Source organism: Festucalex cinctus, chromosome 21 (assembly GCF_051991245.1).
Source record: "Festucalex cinctus isolate MCC-2025b chromosome 21, RoL_Fcin_1.0, whole genome shotgun sequence".
Taxonomy (NCBI): domain Eukaryota; kingdom Metazoa; phylum Chordata; class Actinopteri; order Syngnathiformes; family Syngnathidae; genus Festucalex; species Festucalex cinctus.
In genome coordinates this window covers 3,378,071-3,397,039 of record NC_135431.1, presented here as the reverse complement: position 1 = coordinate 3,397,039, position 18,969 = coordinate 3,378,071, and the positions used below count along the sequence as shown (strand labels likewise).

At 42.0% G+C, this 18,969-nt stretch overlaps 1 protein-coding gene across 2 annotated transcripts in view; it reads left to right on the top strand.

Moving 5' to 3' along the window:
* The first annotated feature begins 2,451 nt into the window (after positions 1–2,451).
* The window catches only part of xkr6b (XK, Kell blood group complex subunit-related family, member 6b), a 43,053-nt gene continuing 26,535 nt past the window's right edge, over positions 2,452–18,969 (top strand). For both annotated transcript variants that reach the window (XM_077511183.1, XM_077511184.1), the window contains exon 1: positions 2,452–3,367. In XM_077511183.1, coding sequence (XP_077367309.1) covers positions 2,454–3,367 — 914 coding nt within the window. In that variant the 5' untranslated portion in view covers positions 2,452–2,453. The remainder of the gene's footprint in view (positions 3,368–18,969) is intronic.

The following is an 18,969-nucleotide window of genomic DNA, read 5'->3' as shown; positions in this document are numbered from 1 at the left end:
CCAGTTGAGGGTGTACCCCGCCTACTGCCCAGAGTCAGCTGAGATAGGCTCCAGCACCCCCCCGCGACCCTTGTGAGGAATAAGCGGTCAAGAAAATGGATGGATGGATGTATTACTTTAGTACTCTTCCACCTTACAAGGCCCTCAAAGCCATTTTACGGTTTAACTACTCACTGATAAAGCAGCATCAAGAGCAACTGAGGGTCTTGCTCAAGGATACTTCAATATGGTCACAAGGTCACAACCTCAGGGTTGCAAGAAAACCACACGCATGTGATTGGTCGAATCCTGGCCTCCCTGCTTGGCGATTCTCCAGGCACTCCTGCTTACTCCCACCTTCCTAAAAACATCCTTGTTAGGTCAATTTCAACTTTAACTGTTCGTAGGTGTAAACGTGAGTGTGAAATTTGTGAACGCTTGTGTGTCATTGTGTGTACTCCACCTCTTGACCAAAATCTGTGATAGACTCCACGTCACCCGTGACCCAAATGTGGACAAGTGCTATAGAAAATGGATGGAAAATGACCAGAAAAGAGGGAAAAAAACACTTATGAATACAAGACTGAAGCCTCTGTGGGCCTGTCTTTCGATGCACCATTGGGTTGAATATGTGTGCGCATTTGCTTCACTTGCAGCCTGTTCTCGCTCCACAATACCAATTGATTCATCGCACTGCTTGACATTTATTCCGGAACAGTGGGATTTGAAAAAAAGGCTGACAGTTTGCGCACATCGACGCACTTGTTACTTACTTGCCTTCACTCTCTTCTTCTGCGTGAGTCACGTCTGATGATTTGGCTGCCTCCTGTTCTGGAGGGGATTCTGATGGTATTTTTAAATACCTCTTTTGTTGGTTTTAAAGAGCAAATTAGTACAGTGTGGTGGTTGAAAGAATTGAATGCTTTATAAATCTTGTTTTGTTCATTGCCCACTTGGGGCATGGCGAAGACTGTTAAACACAGGAAAAAATGTTTGAGAATACTTGTTGAGACTCGGTAAATGGTACACAAGTATAAACATTAAATGCGTAAATAAGGTATTTAAATAGACATCATCATCCACCATCGTATGAGTGATCTGTGAATCTATAACCCCGCCCTAAAAATCCTTGTGTAGTTTTAACAAATATGACAAAATGTGAGTTCCCTTTTTTTTTTTTTTTCTAATTTGAGACGACAAATGTGCACAACTCGACAACAAATTAAAGTGACCCTGGGCCAGTTTGTTGCTATATGAAACTAGATACAAAAAGTGGAAAAAGATAACTTCAGCCTAAACGAAATGAAGATAAGTGAATAATAGATGGATGGAAAGAAAAACATTGTGAACGTAGAGGTAAATTAAATAGCTTTTAGTGTCCTCATTAATTAAGTTAAAGCAAATGCCAGAGAGCCTGCATACAAATTTGTATTTATTTATTTTTTAGCCGTATTAGAATGAAGTGTAATTGCCCATCCACTACAGTAGGTGTCAGTGGTGCTTTCAATGTCAGAGAGTGTCAATGGTAGCATTAGCTCGTCGGCAGAAATGTACTTATACAGCAATATTCTAGTCAGAAAAAAATATTCTAGTCAGACATGATACTATTAATATTGTTTTACTTCCTGAGGGTGTTTTTTTTTTTTTTTTTTTAAATTCTTTTATCCATCCAACCATCCATTTTTGTGACCGCTTATTCCTCACAAGGGTTGTGGGGAATTTTTTTTTAAATTATTTTTTAATGTATTTTTTATTTAACTTAGTGCATTTTATTGTTGTTGTTTTTTTAAATGTATTTTTATAGTTGTTTTTTTTTTTACGTGTATGATCTCAATGTTTGGAAACACTTGTTTATAAAATGTGCTATAGAAATAACGTGGTCTGGATTGGATTGAAAAAAATAATTTAGAAACATTGAGTTATGCAGCCAGTTAAGGTTCTATTGGTATTCATTTTGTCCATGTGTCAGTTAAGATAAGGGGTTTTCATAAGTACTTGTCATGGTGTTTGGTACTTGCCATATCTGACCATAAGAGTTGAGTGATATATCGGTCTGAAAAAAACAAACAAAAAACATCCCTATTTACTACAGGCTGTTGAAGCCTTTTCTGTATACGACTAAAAGGGGAGTGGCCTATATGTCAAATTCCAAAGTTAAGGGTACAAAATCAAAAACCCTCCACAGTGCCAAGCCATTTGTGTACTTGCACGAAAAGTATACTTTTTGGGGGTGCCATGCAGGCGCGCTTAAATGCTGCATGGGGACTTGAAAGGAGACACTAGATGGCAACCACGTTGAAAGGGAGAATGAGTGTGTATGGGAGGGGGCAGAGGTAGGGGATGAATTACGTCGACGAGGGCCAGCGGAGGGACGCGGTGGTGGCTTGCAGCTGGAGGAGGGATGCGGGGAGGGCTGAAGCAGCAGCAGCAGCAGCAGCGGCGGCGGTGGGAGGAGGAGGAGGAGGAGGGGGTCGATGAGATGGACCTTTAAAAATCGTCCCATCGCACGCGGTCGGATTAAAAAAAAAGTGCTCGAACCCGCAGAGAGGGGGGCCGGCCGACGCGAGGCGAGGCGAGGCGAGGCGAGGCGGGGCGGGGCGGGGGGGCGCAATGCGCTGCGTCCGCGGGGCTTGCGGCGGCGCGCGCCCGCCATCCGAGCCCGGAGCCCGCAGCTGCAGGGTGAGCCGCGGCGGCTCGTAGATGGCTCCGGGGCTCCGGGTGCAAAACAGGTGTCCGGGAAGTGTCGTCAGGAGGACGAGGGGGCAACGAGCGCGGGCAAGATGGCAGCCAAGTCGGACGGCCGCGGGGTCGTCAGCGGCTTCGCCCAGCTGCGCAACCTGGACGAGGTGGTGGGCGCCGGGGAGGAGGGGCCCGACAGCGGCAGCTCCTTCCACATCTGCCACTGCTGCAACACCTCGTCGTGCTACTGGGGCTGCCGGAGCGCCTGCCTGCGCTACCTGCGGGCCAGGCGCGGCGGAGGCGGCGGCGGCGAAAGGGAGGCGGCGCGGACGCCGCCGCCGCCGCCGCCGCACGAGGAGCGGCGGCGCCTGTGGCTGGACTGCCTGTGGATCGTCCTGGCCCTGCTCGTCTTCTTTTGGGACGTGTGCAGCGACGTGTGGCTGGCCGCGCACTACTACCGCGGCCGCCACTTCCTGTGGTCGGCCGTGACCCTCTTCTTCGTGCTGGTGCCCTCGGCGCTGGTGCAGATCCTCAGCTTCAGGTGGTTCGTGCAGGACTACACGGAGGGCGCGCTGGGCTCCGTGCAGGGGCTGAGCAGCCGCCGAGCCGCCGCCGCCGCCGCCGGCCTGCAGCGGGACCGCTGCTGCCGGATGTCCGTGTGGCTCTGGCAGAGCCTGCTGCACGTCTTTCAGATGGGACAGGTGTGGAGGTAAGATGCGTGCGTGCGTGCGTGCGTGCGCGCGCGCTCTTGCCACCTGGCCGCACGCGAGAATTGAAATCTTTCCTTGTTTGCATTGTGGAGAAAGATGGGAAAGGGGAGACTTGTGCAAAGTGCGCCATTGCGCTTGTGTGAGGGGGGGTAAAAGTGTGTGCGTGTGTGTGAGGTGTCTTCAAATCCCGCTGCCCCCTCCCCCTCCCCTAGCTGCATGAAAGACTCCAATTAGGTATTGCAACACTCCCGACGGAGCATCTGTTCCCACGCAGTCCACTAAACTACACTACTACCCCCCACCCCCCCCCCCCAGACATGATGTCATTGTGTCTTCTGCAACGCTTGGCATTTTTGGCCCCCCACATCCCCTCCCCACCCCCATGCCATTAGTGAGGACAGGTGTGATGTGGTGGACAAGATTTCATTATAACTTCATAGCTGTCTTTCCCCATTAAGTAAAATGAAATATGTGGAATATGTCAATATAAATATGTAAACACAATTTTAAAAATATAATTACAACGCTACGACTCGATTGTGCAGAATAAGGTGTCACGAAAATGGATTGATGCTTAATTAAAACATATATAAATATTGGCCCTTGTGTCATAATTAAAGGGATGCTTTACTTATTTAGCCATTTTTGGACGTCTAACGTTCATATTTTGTCCAGAATAAATGTGATATTTTCATTATTTTTCATGTACAATTAGTACCTTTTGCAACTTGCAGTCAACTGAAAATGACATCACAATGTGCTCAGGGCTCAGGTAACTAATCACAGCTCAGCTTGTGACTGTCACATGACCAAACCTAAAAAATAGGTGAGCTGTGATTGCTTGTTACCTGAGCACATGTGACGTCATTTTCAGTCGACAACAAGTGGCAAAATCGTTTTTTAAAAGTACTAATTGTACGTGAAAAATGATTAAAGTATCAAATTAATTATTCACTTTTTATTGGTATAATGGGATAAATAAGTGAAGTATCCTTTTAAGACATTGCAACCAACATTTTCTCAACCAAATAAATTCCTATCATGTTTTCTTATTGTCCATTTCTCAATAAAGAACACAGAGTAGCCTATATAAGATCTGCTGAACTTGCAAATATGCACTTCCTAAAGTCCGCATCCCACTGAGTGGTGAAAGTTTGCAAAGTGTATGTTGATTTTTTTATTTATTTTTATTTTTATTTTTTATTTTTTTGTCAGGGTGTTCAATTCTTCCCATCAAACTGGTGGTGAACGTCTTTGCGACTGTTTGAACGAACAACGATGAGCAATCCAACATTCGCTACCGTCGCCTCTCGGGGGGGCTTAAGAACATACTTGAACCTCCCAAAAGAAAGATTGGAGTCTCTTCTTTCATCGGGAAAAAAAAAGTATATTTCTATCTGTTACCGTTTTGCAGCAATTAGCATTAGAATATAGCTAAGTTTCATCATTATTCACAAATCTGTTTTAAAGGGCCTTTTGCAACATGGCCCTGGTTGATCTCTTATACTCTGCTGCCACCTGCTGGTCGTTTTTGTAATAATTACCATTGCTTCAGGCATTGTCTTCAGTTCAGAGGCTGCAACAAAGCCTTCTGTATACTCTATCATAAAAACAAAAAACTTATAAATGCGTCTTTGACAGCAGGGTAATATTTAAAACAGAACGTATTTATACGTTTTTGAGGACACATTTCCTAGGAATGCTCGCATCTTTATCGCATCGTTTCTTAATACTCATTCTTGGCCGTTTTTTTTTTTTTTTTTTTTACATACTATTGATCTTGTGAAAACATCGTCAATTGCAGCTCAAGTTCTGTTCCATTTGAAAGTACGCATGAACAAACCCGGATGTTGTTCTTGGCAGCTAGCTTAACGCAACGTTGCATCAGTTGCTGCTTGATGAATGGTTTTTATGATTTATTTTTGGTAATTCATTGACATGCAGTTTGAACATATCCCGACCGTGCAAGTGTACCTATTGATGTGGCCTCCATGCGCGTGTAATCCCCCACGATATCGTTTCCCGCCTGGTGTGGCGGCGGTCTCGCGGCCCGGGCCAATAATCTCCATATCGGCTTGTTAGCCTTTCGCTGAACTGGCGCTATGCTAAGATGACACGAGCAGCTTTTGACCCCCGCGGTGGGCAGCCAGGCGGATCGTGTCCGAAGGGCAGACGGCGGCCCTGGCGATCATCCCCCGTGAGTGACCCCGCTGTCGCAGCACGCACGCATTCTCTCACACACACACACGACTTTATGGAAAGCCGATTGAACGTTTACTCGATAGCCTTGAGCTCAGGCGTAAGGTCCATGCACTAGTATGCTCGCTTTCCTCACTAGTAAGACAACTACAGCACACTCGTAGTATTTTTTTTTTCAGTAGGCTACTAGTAATCTACCGTGCTGCGCTACAAAACTACTCGTCCCAACTAGTAGGCATGGTTAACACAAGAAGCGAAATCCAGTTAACTTTGTAATCTGACAAGACATCAAAAATCATGCCCAAAGTTTATAAAATCATTATATCACTTTCCGTGGGTGTAAAAAGCAGGATTAAACATGATGTGACAGCAAAAACTAGAATGGGCTGAAATACTTCAGTTTTTCATTCTTCTTCTTTCAAATTCAGTGTCAAACAGAATAATGTGCCCCATCTAGTGGTCGACAGTGGAATTACATCCAAAACAAGTAAAATAGTTAACTGTACTAATTGCTTCAAAAAAAATTATAGTAAGACTGGGTTTAAAAAATTGAATAATCAATATCGAATTGATTTTATCTTTTTGAGCCTGATATCGATTCATAAAACCAAGTATTGATTATTTTAGTTATCTCCCCTTTCCCATAAATTCACAAGAACATAGAATTTTTAAATGCTATTTTTTATCGTACTGTTTTCTTGAAATTTATTGTTCACACGAATTTAAAAGTATTTTCTTACATTAGCTCATTCATTCGCAGCAATTTCCACTGTTTTGATAGATTTTGACTGCGCTATATAAATAAAGATGACTTGACTTGATTTTGCCATGCCCACAGAATATTGTGTTCTTTTGCTTTAAAAACATGGACCCTACCAAAAGAGAGATTCGAGTTTCTTCTTTCATCAGAAAAAAAAGTATATTTAAATCTGGTTATATTTTGCATCAATTAGCATTAGAATGTAGCTAAGTTCCATCATGATTCACAATCTGTTGAAAACATTGGGGAAAAGAGCTTGTTGCAACATGGGCGTGGTTGATCTCTTATACTCTGCTGTCACCTGCTGGCCGTTTCTTGTAATAGCTACCATTGCTTTAAGTGACCTCTTCAGGTCAGAGGCTGCATCAAAGCCCTAATAAAAGCAAAAAACAAAAAACGTATAAATACGTTTTTGGGACCATGGCAATATTTAAAATAGAACGTTTTTATATGTTTTTGGGAGCAAATGAATTAATGAGAGACCTGACTTAATGCACTTTTAAGAACGTTCAGTATCTTTATTTACAAGTATTGAATTATTTAACCAGTTTTTAATCACGTCCTTGATCTTAAAGACGAATTGATGTTCCATAATTAAACATTATCGATTGGATCGAAGCGGACCTAATTGAATCCGGAAAAATGAACCCTTGTGAATCAAAATTGAATCGATTGAGGAAATCAGAATTGATACCCAGCCCTATAAAATAGATACAAATATTGATTTAGAAACATTTATTTTTAATTAAATTGTAAATGTAAACAAAATAGTCCACGTTTAGCACTGAATTTTCTTCAATGTTTTGGCTATCTCAAATATGTTTCCGCAAGAAGGTCAAAATATTCGACGCAATGCATCTTGTGCAGGCGTACCTAATATTGTGGCCTGTTTGGATGCTTCCTAATGGGCTTCTTTTCATTTTCCTCTGCCCGTTTTTTTTTTTTGCCGCTCGCGTGTCAGACATCAGCATCGTTTAGCGCGAAAGTTGAGACTTCATTAGGAGAGGAAATCGCGCTCAAGAGCTGACAGGAGTCACGTCTCATTACTCACTTTTATCTTCACCTCCACAATCAATTAGCCGCCTTCCCAGCGTGCATTGCGGCTGGCCCTCAGACTGGCATCACTCTGCAGTTTTTTTTTTTTTTTTTCCCGGTGAGCTCGGATTCGAGTCGCGCCTTTTTAATCCTGTCATGTTGCAGCGGCGACACGCGCAAAAAAAAAAAATCTGCCGGTGGCGGGACGGACGTCTTCATCAACGCCGACCCAAACGAGCGTGCGACAGCGAAAGGAGTTTGAAGGGAAATCCCCAGCAGAAACGGGCCCCGCCGTGCAGGGAGCCTTTCTTTTTTCTTTTTTTCTTTTTTTCTTCCCTTCCAATTTGTCACAATTGGCCGGAAACGCGGAATAATTGCCAATTACGCCAATTTGGCCACGAGAGGCTCAGTCAGTCAGTCAGTCGGCGGCGGGCGAATGGTGTACGTCGCTCCTGTAAACACAGCAGGCTGCAATTTCACACCAAATAAACAAGCCTTGCGCTCCGAGCTCAGCCGATTTGCTTTAAAAAAAAAAAATAAATAAAAAAGTCGCTTAAACACTTCAACCACACCGAATGGTGTCAGCAATTAGATCGCTTGCGGCGCATCAAAAACAGGCCGGCAGACATTTTGGGCTGTTTTCAATCACACAATTAAAAAAAAATAGTAATGAAACCATTTTGACACATTTTGTTGCTTCAATTCAATGGTCATTTATTATGCTACTCTTTCTGGTGTGCACTCCTTGGCCAGCTGGGGGCAGTATAATGCAGACATACAGAAATACATGGAGACAAAGGAGTAATATGAGTCATTTTCCATGGAGGATAAAGAATATATGCCAGTGAATACTGTTACATTGTCTGTGTTTTCGGTATTATGTGGACATTATTGCAAAACCTTCCGCAGTGGCCAGTGTTTTTGGCGCTTACGCCCCCTGGCGGTATGATTTATAGAGAGACTCACAAATCGCCATATGTACATATTAACGCCAGCCATTTTCACTGAAGCAACCCCTGTTTTACTAGATTTTGATTGATATTGCAAGACTCACAGAATATTGTGTTCTATTGCTATAAAAACAAACAAACATGGAACCTACCAAAAGAAAGATTAGTCTCTTCTTTCATCTGAAAAAAAGTATATTTCTATCTGTTACCATTTTGCAGCATTTAGCATTAGAATATAGCTTAAGTTTCATCGATATTCACATTCCTGGTGAAAACACTGGCAAAAAGAGCTTGTTGCAACATGGGCCTGTTTGATCTCTTATACTCTGCTGCCACCTGCTGGTCGTTTTTGTCATAATTACCATTGCTTCAGGCATTCTCTTCAGTTGAGAGGCTGCAACAAAGCCCTCTGTATGCTCTAGCAAAAACACAAAAAAACGTATAAATGCGTCTTTGACAGCATGGTAATATTTAAAACAGAACGTATTTATACGTTTTTGGGAGCAAATGAGTTAGGTATATACCTGACTCTGGTTATATATTTGTGTTATATATTTGCTTAGTATTTGTAACTCTGGTTTCACATTTGCCAAATTAATTTCACAGATTTGTGAATCAGCTCATTTCTGACTCTTGTTAAACAGTTGTGAGTCTGGATCCACATTTGTAAATTTATTACACAAATTTGGGAATTTGTTTCCATATTTGTGAATCCAGTTAAGCATATTTGTGACTCTGGTTATGTATTTGTGACTCCAGTTAAATATTTGAGAATCTGGTTACGCGGCTGCAAGTTGCTTTGCTACAATAATGGCCCCTTACGTTATGTGTTAGCATTAGCGTTAGCATTAAGCTAGCAAACGTAATGCCTAAGCTATGTCGCTGTTTTCAAGATGTAATTGTTTGTTTTCTCTGCTTTTTTGGTGCGAACCGGGCGTTTTTGGTGAAACCAATCCATCTCCCGCTGATTACTAAGGAAACAGAAAAAGATATTTTGTTAGCTTTGACCGCGCATGTGCATCGCAGCAGCAGTCATTTCGCCATCGGCAACAACCGTAATGACATGACATGACTGAGGAGCCTATCAAAGTGTGAGGGCGGAAAAAAAAAAAAAAAAAGAGCGAGTATTGCCGGGGAAGCGAAGACGTCACATGCTGCAGGCAAAGACGCAGAAAGGCATGAATGTCACCGCCAGAACGCGTCTCGCCAATTTCAGACCTTCCTCGCTCTCTCTGTGTTTGAATGCTTGTGAGCTGGGAAACGTTGGCGGGTCAGCGGACAAAAATTATTTCGGTGTAAAGATGATAACGCTCAGTTTAGAGAGGTACGCTACTTTAGGAGTAATTGCGAAAAAATGAAGCATGTTTATGTTGGTCGTTTATTGCCTTAGTGTCTACAAGGCTGCTTCTCGTTTGTCTAGATACTAAAAACCTGGGTCAAATTTTTTAATGCATTTTCTGGGGGCGAAAAAAATCCAGTAATGTAAATTTTCTATGTAACACAGAGTTGATGGCGAACCATCCTGATGTCTTTGAAGTCATTTTCTAATTGGATGTTTACATGACATCTTGTCTGTGCTTAATTCTGCCTAGTAACAAGTAGGGATGTAACGATAAGCGCGATATCGTGATATTAAAACTGCCACAATATCGTCGTCGTCATGGTCACGATATTTAAATGCAGCACACCTATTCAAAAAGATTTCCGTTTGTGCTGTTCTAGCACCCACTGGTGGCTAGTTTTTTTTTTTTTTTTTTAATGCAATTTAATTTTCATTAGGGATGTTTTGGCCCTTCTATGCTGAAAATCTACACTAATTGTCAAATGAAGGGATAAAGTCAATATGTGGAGGAACTCAACTTGTGCGTGCATTAACAACATAGTAATAACATAATAATAACATAATAATAACATAATAATAATAATAATAATAATAATAACATAACATTGCTGTTATGTACAAAAGCACATTTTATTTTATTTTTGCAAATATTGTGACCTTTTTTTAAATATCGCCAACCTTCCCACAATATTGTGATAATTATCGTATCGTGAGCTTCATATCTCGATAATATCGTTTCGTGACGTTTGGATATCGTTGCATCCCTGCTAACAAGTGACCAATCAAATGTATGGTGTCTCTTCGGACAGTAACATTACGTTCCTAAAAATAGATCCAGTAGTTAATTGTCCTGTTTCCAAAATCAGTTAACCTGAATTTAAGGTAATATGAAAGTTATATAAAATACAGAGCTGACGCGAGTGATTGCACAGTTTTTGGAGTCTCATAATCCCTTTTTTATCCTTTTATCCTTATTTATTTTTATTTTTTGCAGAGGATAAAGAATACATGCCATTGAGTATTGTTAAATTCAGTCTACATGTGTTTTTGCCCCATTTGTGTTCAAGTGTCTGTTCCTTAAATCACCGCAACATTCGTTTTGTTCGGTTTCTTTTTATAATAGCATCAAGCTAGTGGTTTTGTCGCTAAAAAACGAGCGCTCAGTTCCACTCTTCGCCGGATTCTTATCGCGGTTGGGTTCATATGACTTTTGCAGGTGTAGCCTTGACCAGGGTGTGCTTCGTTTGTTATTTTTAGCGAGCGTGATTAAAGAGCTGATCGTCGACGTCGCCTTGACGCCGCACTCTCCAGCCGAGGCCGGCAGACACGCGCGCAAGCGGGGAATATTAAGCGCAGATGGGTATCGCAGACACGCGCGGCGCACACACGCACACACCTCGTACCTCGGGGACGCAAGCGTGTGATGCACGCTCACAACACGCACACGCGCGCACGCACTTTGCTTGGATTTCACATTTGCTCGTCCTGTTTCTGGAGGCGGTTCACATCAGAGAGGGAGGAGGTGCCGCACAAAATGGACAATAGACTCCTCCCCCCTGCCTGCTGATTTCAGCCTTTGCAGAAGCAAGTCAATATGGACGCAAACAACCCCCATCAAACAATTTGGCTACCTTTTTTTTCTTAGGATAATTATGACAAAAAAAAAAAAAAAAAAATAATAGTTTTTTATTTTATTTTATTACTATACCTACCAAATATTTATTTACATTTTTCATCTAAAATATTGACTGTGTATTTCCCGCTTTAAAAAAAAATAAAATGCTGTGTAAATGCTGTTTTTTTTTTCTTAAAAAAAAATAAAATCTTTCTGACATTTTTTGTCATTTTTACAATACTAAAAAAAAAAAATCAGACTATTTTACAACCTTAACAAAATAATTTATAAATAAAATAAAAAATTGAAAACTACATTTTTTTTTTTTAAATTAATTTTGTGAGCAGCAGGTTGGGATGTCCCAATCCCGATCACGTGATCGGAAACAGAGTCCTGATCACGTCATTTTCAGCTGATTGGTATCGGGAGAAAATGATCGGCATTTTAATTTTTGGCAATTTTATTATTATTATTATTATTATTATTATTATTATTATTATTTATTTATTTATTTATTTATTTATTTATTTATTTTATTTTTAAATTTTTTTTTGGAGGGGGGGGGGGGGGGGGTTACAGAGCAACAAAATCATCAGAGATAAACATATTGCCAAACAATTTTATTTCTTTTTATTTATTATTTTGTGCATTTCTGGTGGCACCCCCCAAAATTATTGGGATGGTTTTGTTGAAAAGAAGAAAAAAAAAAAAAAAATATTGGAAGTTTTTTTCCCTGAAAAGTAAAATGTTTTTGGAAATACAAGGTTCTCCGGCGACGCCAGTAATTTTGTTTAATTGGGATGTGGGTGGGCGCGTGCAGCGTGACGGTCTGGCCTCCCTTATCAGTGCACCAAATCGCCATGGCAACCGCCTCAGCTGACCTTGCAACCCGGCGGAATGCCCAACAAACTGGCCTGCTTTATAGCCACTAAAGACACTTAGTCCCGCCCCCACAAACTAACACTAAACTCCTCCCTAAATTGAATAAATATTTTACAAAAGCGGCTTGCTTCAACATATAAGTTTGAAATGATGGCAAGTCGAACTCCCGAGTAATAATCCGCTCGTCGTACATGTTGACTGACACGTTTTCTCAATTGGCTCGTGCGCCGATTAGCGTGTTTTACAGCCGCGCTCTCTTCTGGCTACATTTGTCGCACGCACGCTTTTGTGCAACTTGGCTCGCGATGACGCTTTATTGACTTTGTAGTTTGTGCTGTTTGTTCAGTGGCGTGTGTGTGTTGGCGGGCCTGGTTGGCAGCTGTAGCGACTGCATCACTTCCATCCTCCGTCATCAGCAAAGCTGTTGGTGCGTCTATTTCCTCTCTGCAGGCTCAAAATCTAAATGCGGAGTGTGATGCGTTTCTATATTAGTTGACGACGTGGCGCATCACTTGCCACTCTTAGTTTTTTATTTTGTGAACAAAATCGTTCTTTTAATTGTACACAGTAAATTCTGTGGAGTAATTTTTACTCTAAACTGAGTGTATTTAGTTAGTCCCATTGTAAATAGAGTAAAATTTACACTTGGGAGAGAGTTTAATAAAAAAAAAAATAAAAGTTCAGGTTAAGAGACAGCCAATCTACTCCCTGGGTAGGGCTGGGGAACCTCCGGCTACCTCACGATACGATCCGATATGCGATACAAGGCTCATGATAACGGTTACCTCATGATATGACGATACCATGATTATCAATATATTGCTCAGGTAATAAATCCTCGATAATCTACGATAAAATTAATCATATAATAATAATAATAATTAATAATATATATATAATAATTCCTCACAAGGATCGCGGGGGGTGCTGGAGCCTATCTTAGCTGGCTTTGGGCAGTAGGCGGGGGACACTCTGGACTGGTTGCCAGCCAATCGCAGATAATCAAATAAATAATAACAATAAAAAATAAATAATGTATAATATTCTAATAAAATAATATAGATATAAATACATAGTATAATATATATAAAAATAAATAATATATAATAATAATAATCAAAACTAAGCTTATGAGTCTGCTTCGCCTGAAGACTTCCGTCCATTTCCACGCCACTTTTATGAAGCACTCCCCCTAGTGGCCTGCCAAGTAATTGCTCAATAAGTCATGAACAATGGAGCTGTTATAGTGGCTGTATATTAACTACAAATATCACTAAATACTTGGATTAAAATGTACTCTGAATATTTTACTCTCCTGTGATTGGCTGGTGGCAACCAGTCCAGGGTGTACCCTGCCTACTGCCCAAAGCCAGCTGAGATAGGCTCCAGCACCCCCCGTGACCCTTGTGAGGAATAAGCGGTCAAGAAAATGGATGGATGGATATTTTACTCTCTTCCAAGTGTAAATCTTACTCGAGAGTGAGACCAAAAGACTCAGTTAAAGTAGAGTAAAATTTATTCTCCAGAATTTACTGTGTAGTATTAGTGTTAAACAAACTTCAACCATGTTTGCCACCGATGATACGCGACATAGCTAGGAACACCGGCCAGGTAAACGTTTTGCCCGCCAGCATTTTTCATCCCCAAAATGCCAGTGGCGAAGACGATTATTAGGCCCGGAGGATAACCGCTGAGCGTGTGAATCCTTGCGCACAAAGGCGATTTTTCATGCTAGCTGTGCTGCTATTATCCGTTTCATAATGTGCCGTCTTGTCTGTCGGATGAGGTGCCGCTCGCGCTCCCAGGTGAGCTCTTTGCCGTGATGCTTCCTTCTCTTTCCATCCATTAGTGCTGGAGCTACCGCGTTACACCGTCCCGCCATGTTAACATATACGCGCTACCTGGGCTATCACTTACAGCTATTAATGTTCTCGGCCTCCTTTTTTTTTTTTTTTTTTTTTATCTGTGCGACTGTGCATCCTCCGACCGTGCGTATATTGTCAGCTTCTGCTTCCTCTCTCGGCACTTGTTACCATACTTGACCTTTGAGGAAGCTGCTTGAGCATTTCCTCCATACGCTTGACATCCAGCTCAAGGTCACCCCCCTTCAAAAATCAAACCTTCAAAATAAAAGCATGCAGTATAACAACACACTTTCTTTGGTCACACTCAGTAAAGTAGCACAAAATCCTTTCCACCGTAGAGACAAATGAAGTTGGTTATACTGATGTGTTTTTATTTTGAAGACTTGACTTGTGAAAGAATTTTATGCTGAAGGTGTCTCAACCTGTCCGAGTGTCGGCGAGCAGACCGGGAGACTTGAGTTTACGTTACAGAATACGCCTTGCCATCCGTTAAACCCTTTTACACTTTTTTTTTTCTTTTTTTTTGAGAAAGAATGTGAGAAACATGATAGAATTCAAGAAAGACTTTGAAAAATAGCCGGTGTCTGGAACGGATTAGTTGGATCTACATTATTTCCTATGGGAAATATCGCTTTTGGTTTTTGTATGATCTGGATTCTGTCATGACTGGGGTCATGCAAGGGCTATGCTTACTGTTATGACTAGGGTCATGCAAGGGTATTGTTTAGTACTGCCATGACTAGGGTCATGCAAGATTTATGCTTACTGTTATGCTTATACTGTCATGCAAGAATTATGCTTACTGTTATACTAGGGTTATGCTTACACTGTCATGACTAGGGTCATGCCAGGGTAATGTTTAGTACTGTCATGACTCGGGTCATGCAAGAGTTATGCTTACTGTTATACTAGGGTTATGCTTATACTGTCATGACTAGGGTCATGCAAGGGTTATGCTTACTGTTATGACTTGGGTCATGCAAGGGTTAAGTTTGTATCATGACCGTGAGGTCAAGTGTCTGTTTTGAACTGATGTAACCAGCATCTAGTTTCAACTGGTAAGACGCTATGTGATGTCAGGAATCTTTAATATCTTTATCTGGTCAACAGCCAATCAGACAATTCGATGTCAGTCCTGTTACCCATATGTCTAGCCTCAACCAATCAGACCGATTCGCTGTCGATATAAGCCTGTCTGAGAAGTGTGTGTTTTTGTCGGATTATTACTTCTGTTACCTCTGTTCCTCTGTGCCTCTCCGCAGCCCAAGTTGGCTTGGCGTCTCGTGATTCTCGATGCATTCTCATTGTTTCCCGTCTAGTCAAGTTTGTTCTACGCCTCTATAAAGAGTTAAAATCTTATTTGTGTCTGCGCTTTGGGATCCAACCTCAGCAAATAACGGTTACAGTCAGATTTTCTGGAACGGCTCAACTCCAGTTGATCACAACGGATACGATCCAGGTGAAAATGTGAGACCATATAAAATAGTTGTTAGCTAACTTAATGTCAATATGCTAATCTGTGCATCCAACAAAAGTCCAAAGTAAGCAGAGCTACGTACCTTTTTTTTTTTTTATACCAGGGATACCGCCCGCCGTCCATGAATCAGCTTTGAACGGCCCTCCTTGATGTTCCCCTTTTGTACTGACACGCCTTTTAAAAAAAAAAAACGACTTGAGAATGGGCCGAGTCGACGGAAAATATTTCCAAAAGAGGCGAGCTCGGGTGTAACATTTGACGGCGCTTTGATAAGATGTTTGATAAACGCGCCAAAGGATTTGCTGGCACTGCAACATGCTGGGAAGAGTCATCGCCTCACTTTGCAAAGATGGATTTTTTTTCTTCTTTTTTTGGCATCTGGCTGTTTATGGCACGAGCTTTCATGTGTCTATTCGCTGCGCGCCCATCGACCGACCGCAACGTGTTGTTGAGCTCCGCCGGTTGGGTACCGTAACGAAATACTGCGGTCGCTCACCCGCTTGCCTGCTAAAGCACAAATGAGTTATTTTCGAACTCATTCACTCGCAGCCATTTTCACTTTTGCTCCTGGATGTTTTACTGGATTTTGACTAAATTTTGCAAGTCCCACAGATTATTGTTCTATTGCTATTAAAAATATGGAACCTATCAAAATAAAGATTAGAGTTTCTTCTTTCATCAGGAAAAAAGTTTCTATTTGTTTCAGTTTTGCAGCAATTAGCATTAGAATACAGCTAAGTATCATCATTATTCACAAATCTGTTTAAAACAGTGGGGAAAAGAGCCTGTTGCAACATGGCCCTGGATGATCTCTTATACTCTGTTGCCACCTGCTGGCCATTTTTTTGTAATAACTGCTTCAAGCATTCTGTTCAGTTAAGAGGCTGCATCAAAGCCTTCTCCTATGCACTAGCATAAAAGAAAGTACGTCTTTGGGACCATGATATTTTAAATAAAATAAAAATAAAATATTTATACGTTCGTGGGAGCAAATGAGTTGAAATGAACCAACGTCCAATATTTATTCAAAACTCATCTTCAAACACCCTTAAAAAAAAATCATCGGCAGCGGTCAGAGAAGATCAGGACGTTGCGCACGTCCGGCGGCCCTTCGATAAACACCCCGGCCGCTTTTATAAATAATTGAACAGGTTCCGTTTAGTTGGGGGCACTTCACGGCTATCTCCTCTCATTTTCATACGATTAGCATTGGCGATGCTCCTGCGGGCGAGCCGCTCCGCTCGGCGAGAAATGAAGAAGGTGAAAATTGGCGGCGTGCGGAGTTAAAGGGAGAGCGCTTTTATTTGGGCCGCACGTCCCGTGCCGTGCCGTGCCGCCGGCCAGCCGGACGGCCTCGATTAATTGGAGGGCGATGCGGGCTGGCCCATTTCTTCAGATGTAGGCCAGCGCGCATTCTGGCCCGCATCCATCCTTCACTCTTTTTCTTCTCAACCTTGTACTCCTTTTATCTCCTTTTTTTTGCCATTCAGCAACTTAACTGGATTGGAAGCAGACTTGTAAATCTTTTTTTAACTCATTCAAACCCAAAGACGTATAAATACGTTTTTCAATACTTTATTCTTCGCTCCCAAAAACATATTGATACGTTTTTTTTTTGTTTTTTTTCTTTTTTTTTTAATGCTAAAGCATAAAGATAGAGCTTCTGACATGAAGAGGTCGTTTAAAGCAATGGTAGTTATTGCAAAAAACGGCCAGCAGGTGGCAGAAGAGTATAAGAGATCAGCCAGGGCCATTTGCAACAAGCTCTTTTTGCCAGTGTTTTCAACCGGTTTGTGAATAATGATGAAAAATGGAAACGGATATGTTTTTATAGCAATAGAACAGAACATTCTGTGGACCTCGCAAAGTCAGTCAAAATCCAGTAAAACAGACAGTTGCTTCTGTGAAAATGGCTGGGAATGAAAGAGTTAAGAAGTCATATATTTTAGCCTGATTGTTGTGCAAAGTGACTCTGCAAACTTCTTTACTTCCTTTGCTCTATGGGGCAGTTGAGCCGTCTACCTCGAGTTGCAAGGGGAACACATTCTCACTGTATCTAGTACATACCAGTTTCCGTTTCCTTAATTAGGATTGGGGGCAGAAAGGGTGTTGCCCTTCTAAATTCTGCCTGGTAACAGGCGATGAAATTAATTAGGAAAAATTAGCCAAGTGATTTGATTTATCTACATTCATCCTCAAGTTTGAGCTCGTTTCAACTGCCTTGTGTGTCATTTCTCTTAATTTAAGTTGATCTTGGGGGCACAAATAATCATCCCCCATGAATTCTTCCTAGCAACTAGTGACTATGCAAAACTCCTGTACTTGTTCTGCTTTATGGAGCTGTGGAGCTTTCTTCATCCAGTTGACAACAAAGTAACTTTATTCTGTTGTTTTTGTTTGGAGGTATAAACGATTTAAAACAACACATGTGGGCTAGGAACTAGAAACAGCATCTGTTAAAAAAACAAAATACTATCCAAGAAGAACAGAGTTTTCTTCCAACAATCCCAATAATGTACTTACTTGTTTCCGATGTTACTTGCCACTCTGGCATGTTGTTGCCATAGCAGCCTTTTGTCAGCTCAAAGGCCTCCTGCCGAGGTCCAAGTGTGGAGCTTTATGAAACCCGTCACCCGTCTTGTCATCCTGAGACGGCGCCCAGCAGGCCACCGCACTGCCGCCACTTACCCGACATCGGCAGACGGATTCTTTTGTTCTGCGTTTGGCTCGGAAAGCTTTGCCCTGGTGTGTTTTTAATGCCCACTTGTGAAGGGAAAAGAGCTGTATCTTGTGCTACTTTCAGTTGAACTGTATACTCTTCTTTAACTGCACCGTAGGCACTCCCAAGGCTCCAAAATAACTTTTTGTTTATGTAGAACAGTTTTGCTTATCAGTGATTTCATTTGAGGAGCAACTTTCTAATTCTTAACAATTTTCCTGCTGTTTTGATGCTCACTTGGATACGGTCGGATTTAACATGGCTAATCTTACGTTAGCTTAGCAATTAGCATGACTTACGTCTTTCCGTGTCATTTCTTGGTGAGATCGATACTTGTCAAAACAATAGCTTAATTGCCGCCATTGTTGACTACTGACTCAGCTTGTTGCTAGCTAGCCAAGCTTGTGGCTAGCTAGCCACAAGCTTGTTGCTAGCTAGCCAAAAGCGACATAAGTATCACCGGACTTGCCTCCAGCTCCGATTGGCTGCTCTGGGGTGACATGACTCCCTCTACTTTACTTCAACGGCACTTCTGCCGCGTAGCGACCAGACCCATCCCTCCATCTTGTTTTTGCCGCTGACAATTAGCGTTGTGGCGACTTCCATCCTCCCAAGGTGAGCGTGGGCTAGCGAAGCCTCGCCTAATGACTTATTGACCAGCCGCTAGCGAGCATGCGCTCGCTCCGCGGGCTTCTTCAAAGCTTTGATGCGCGTGGTTCAATAGGACCGTTTGAAGGCAATGCCGTCTTTGCGCTCG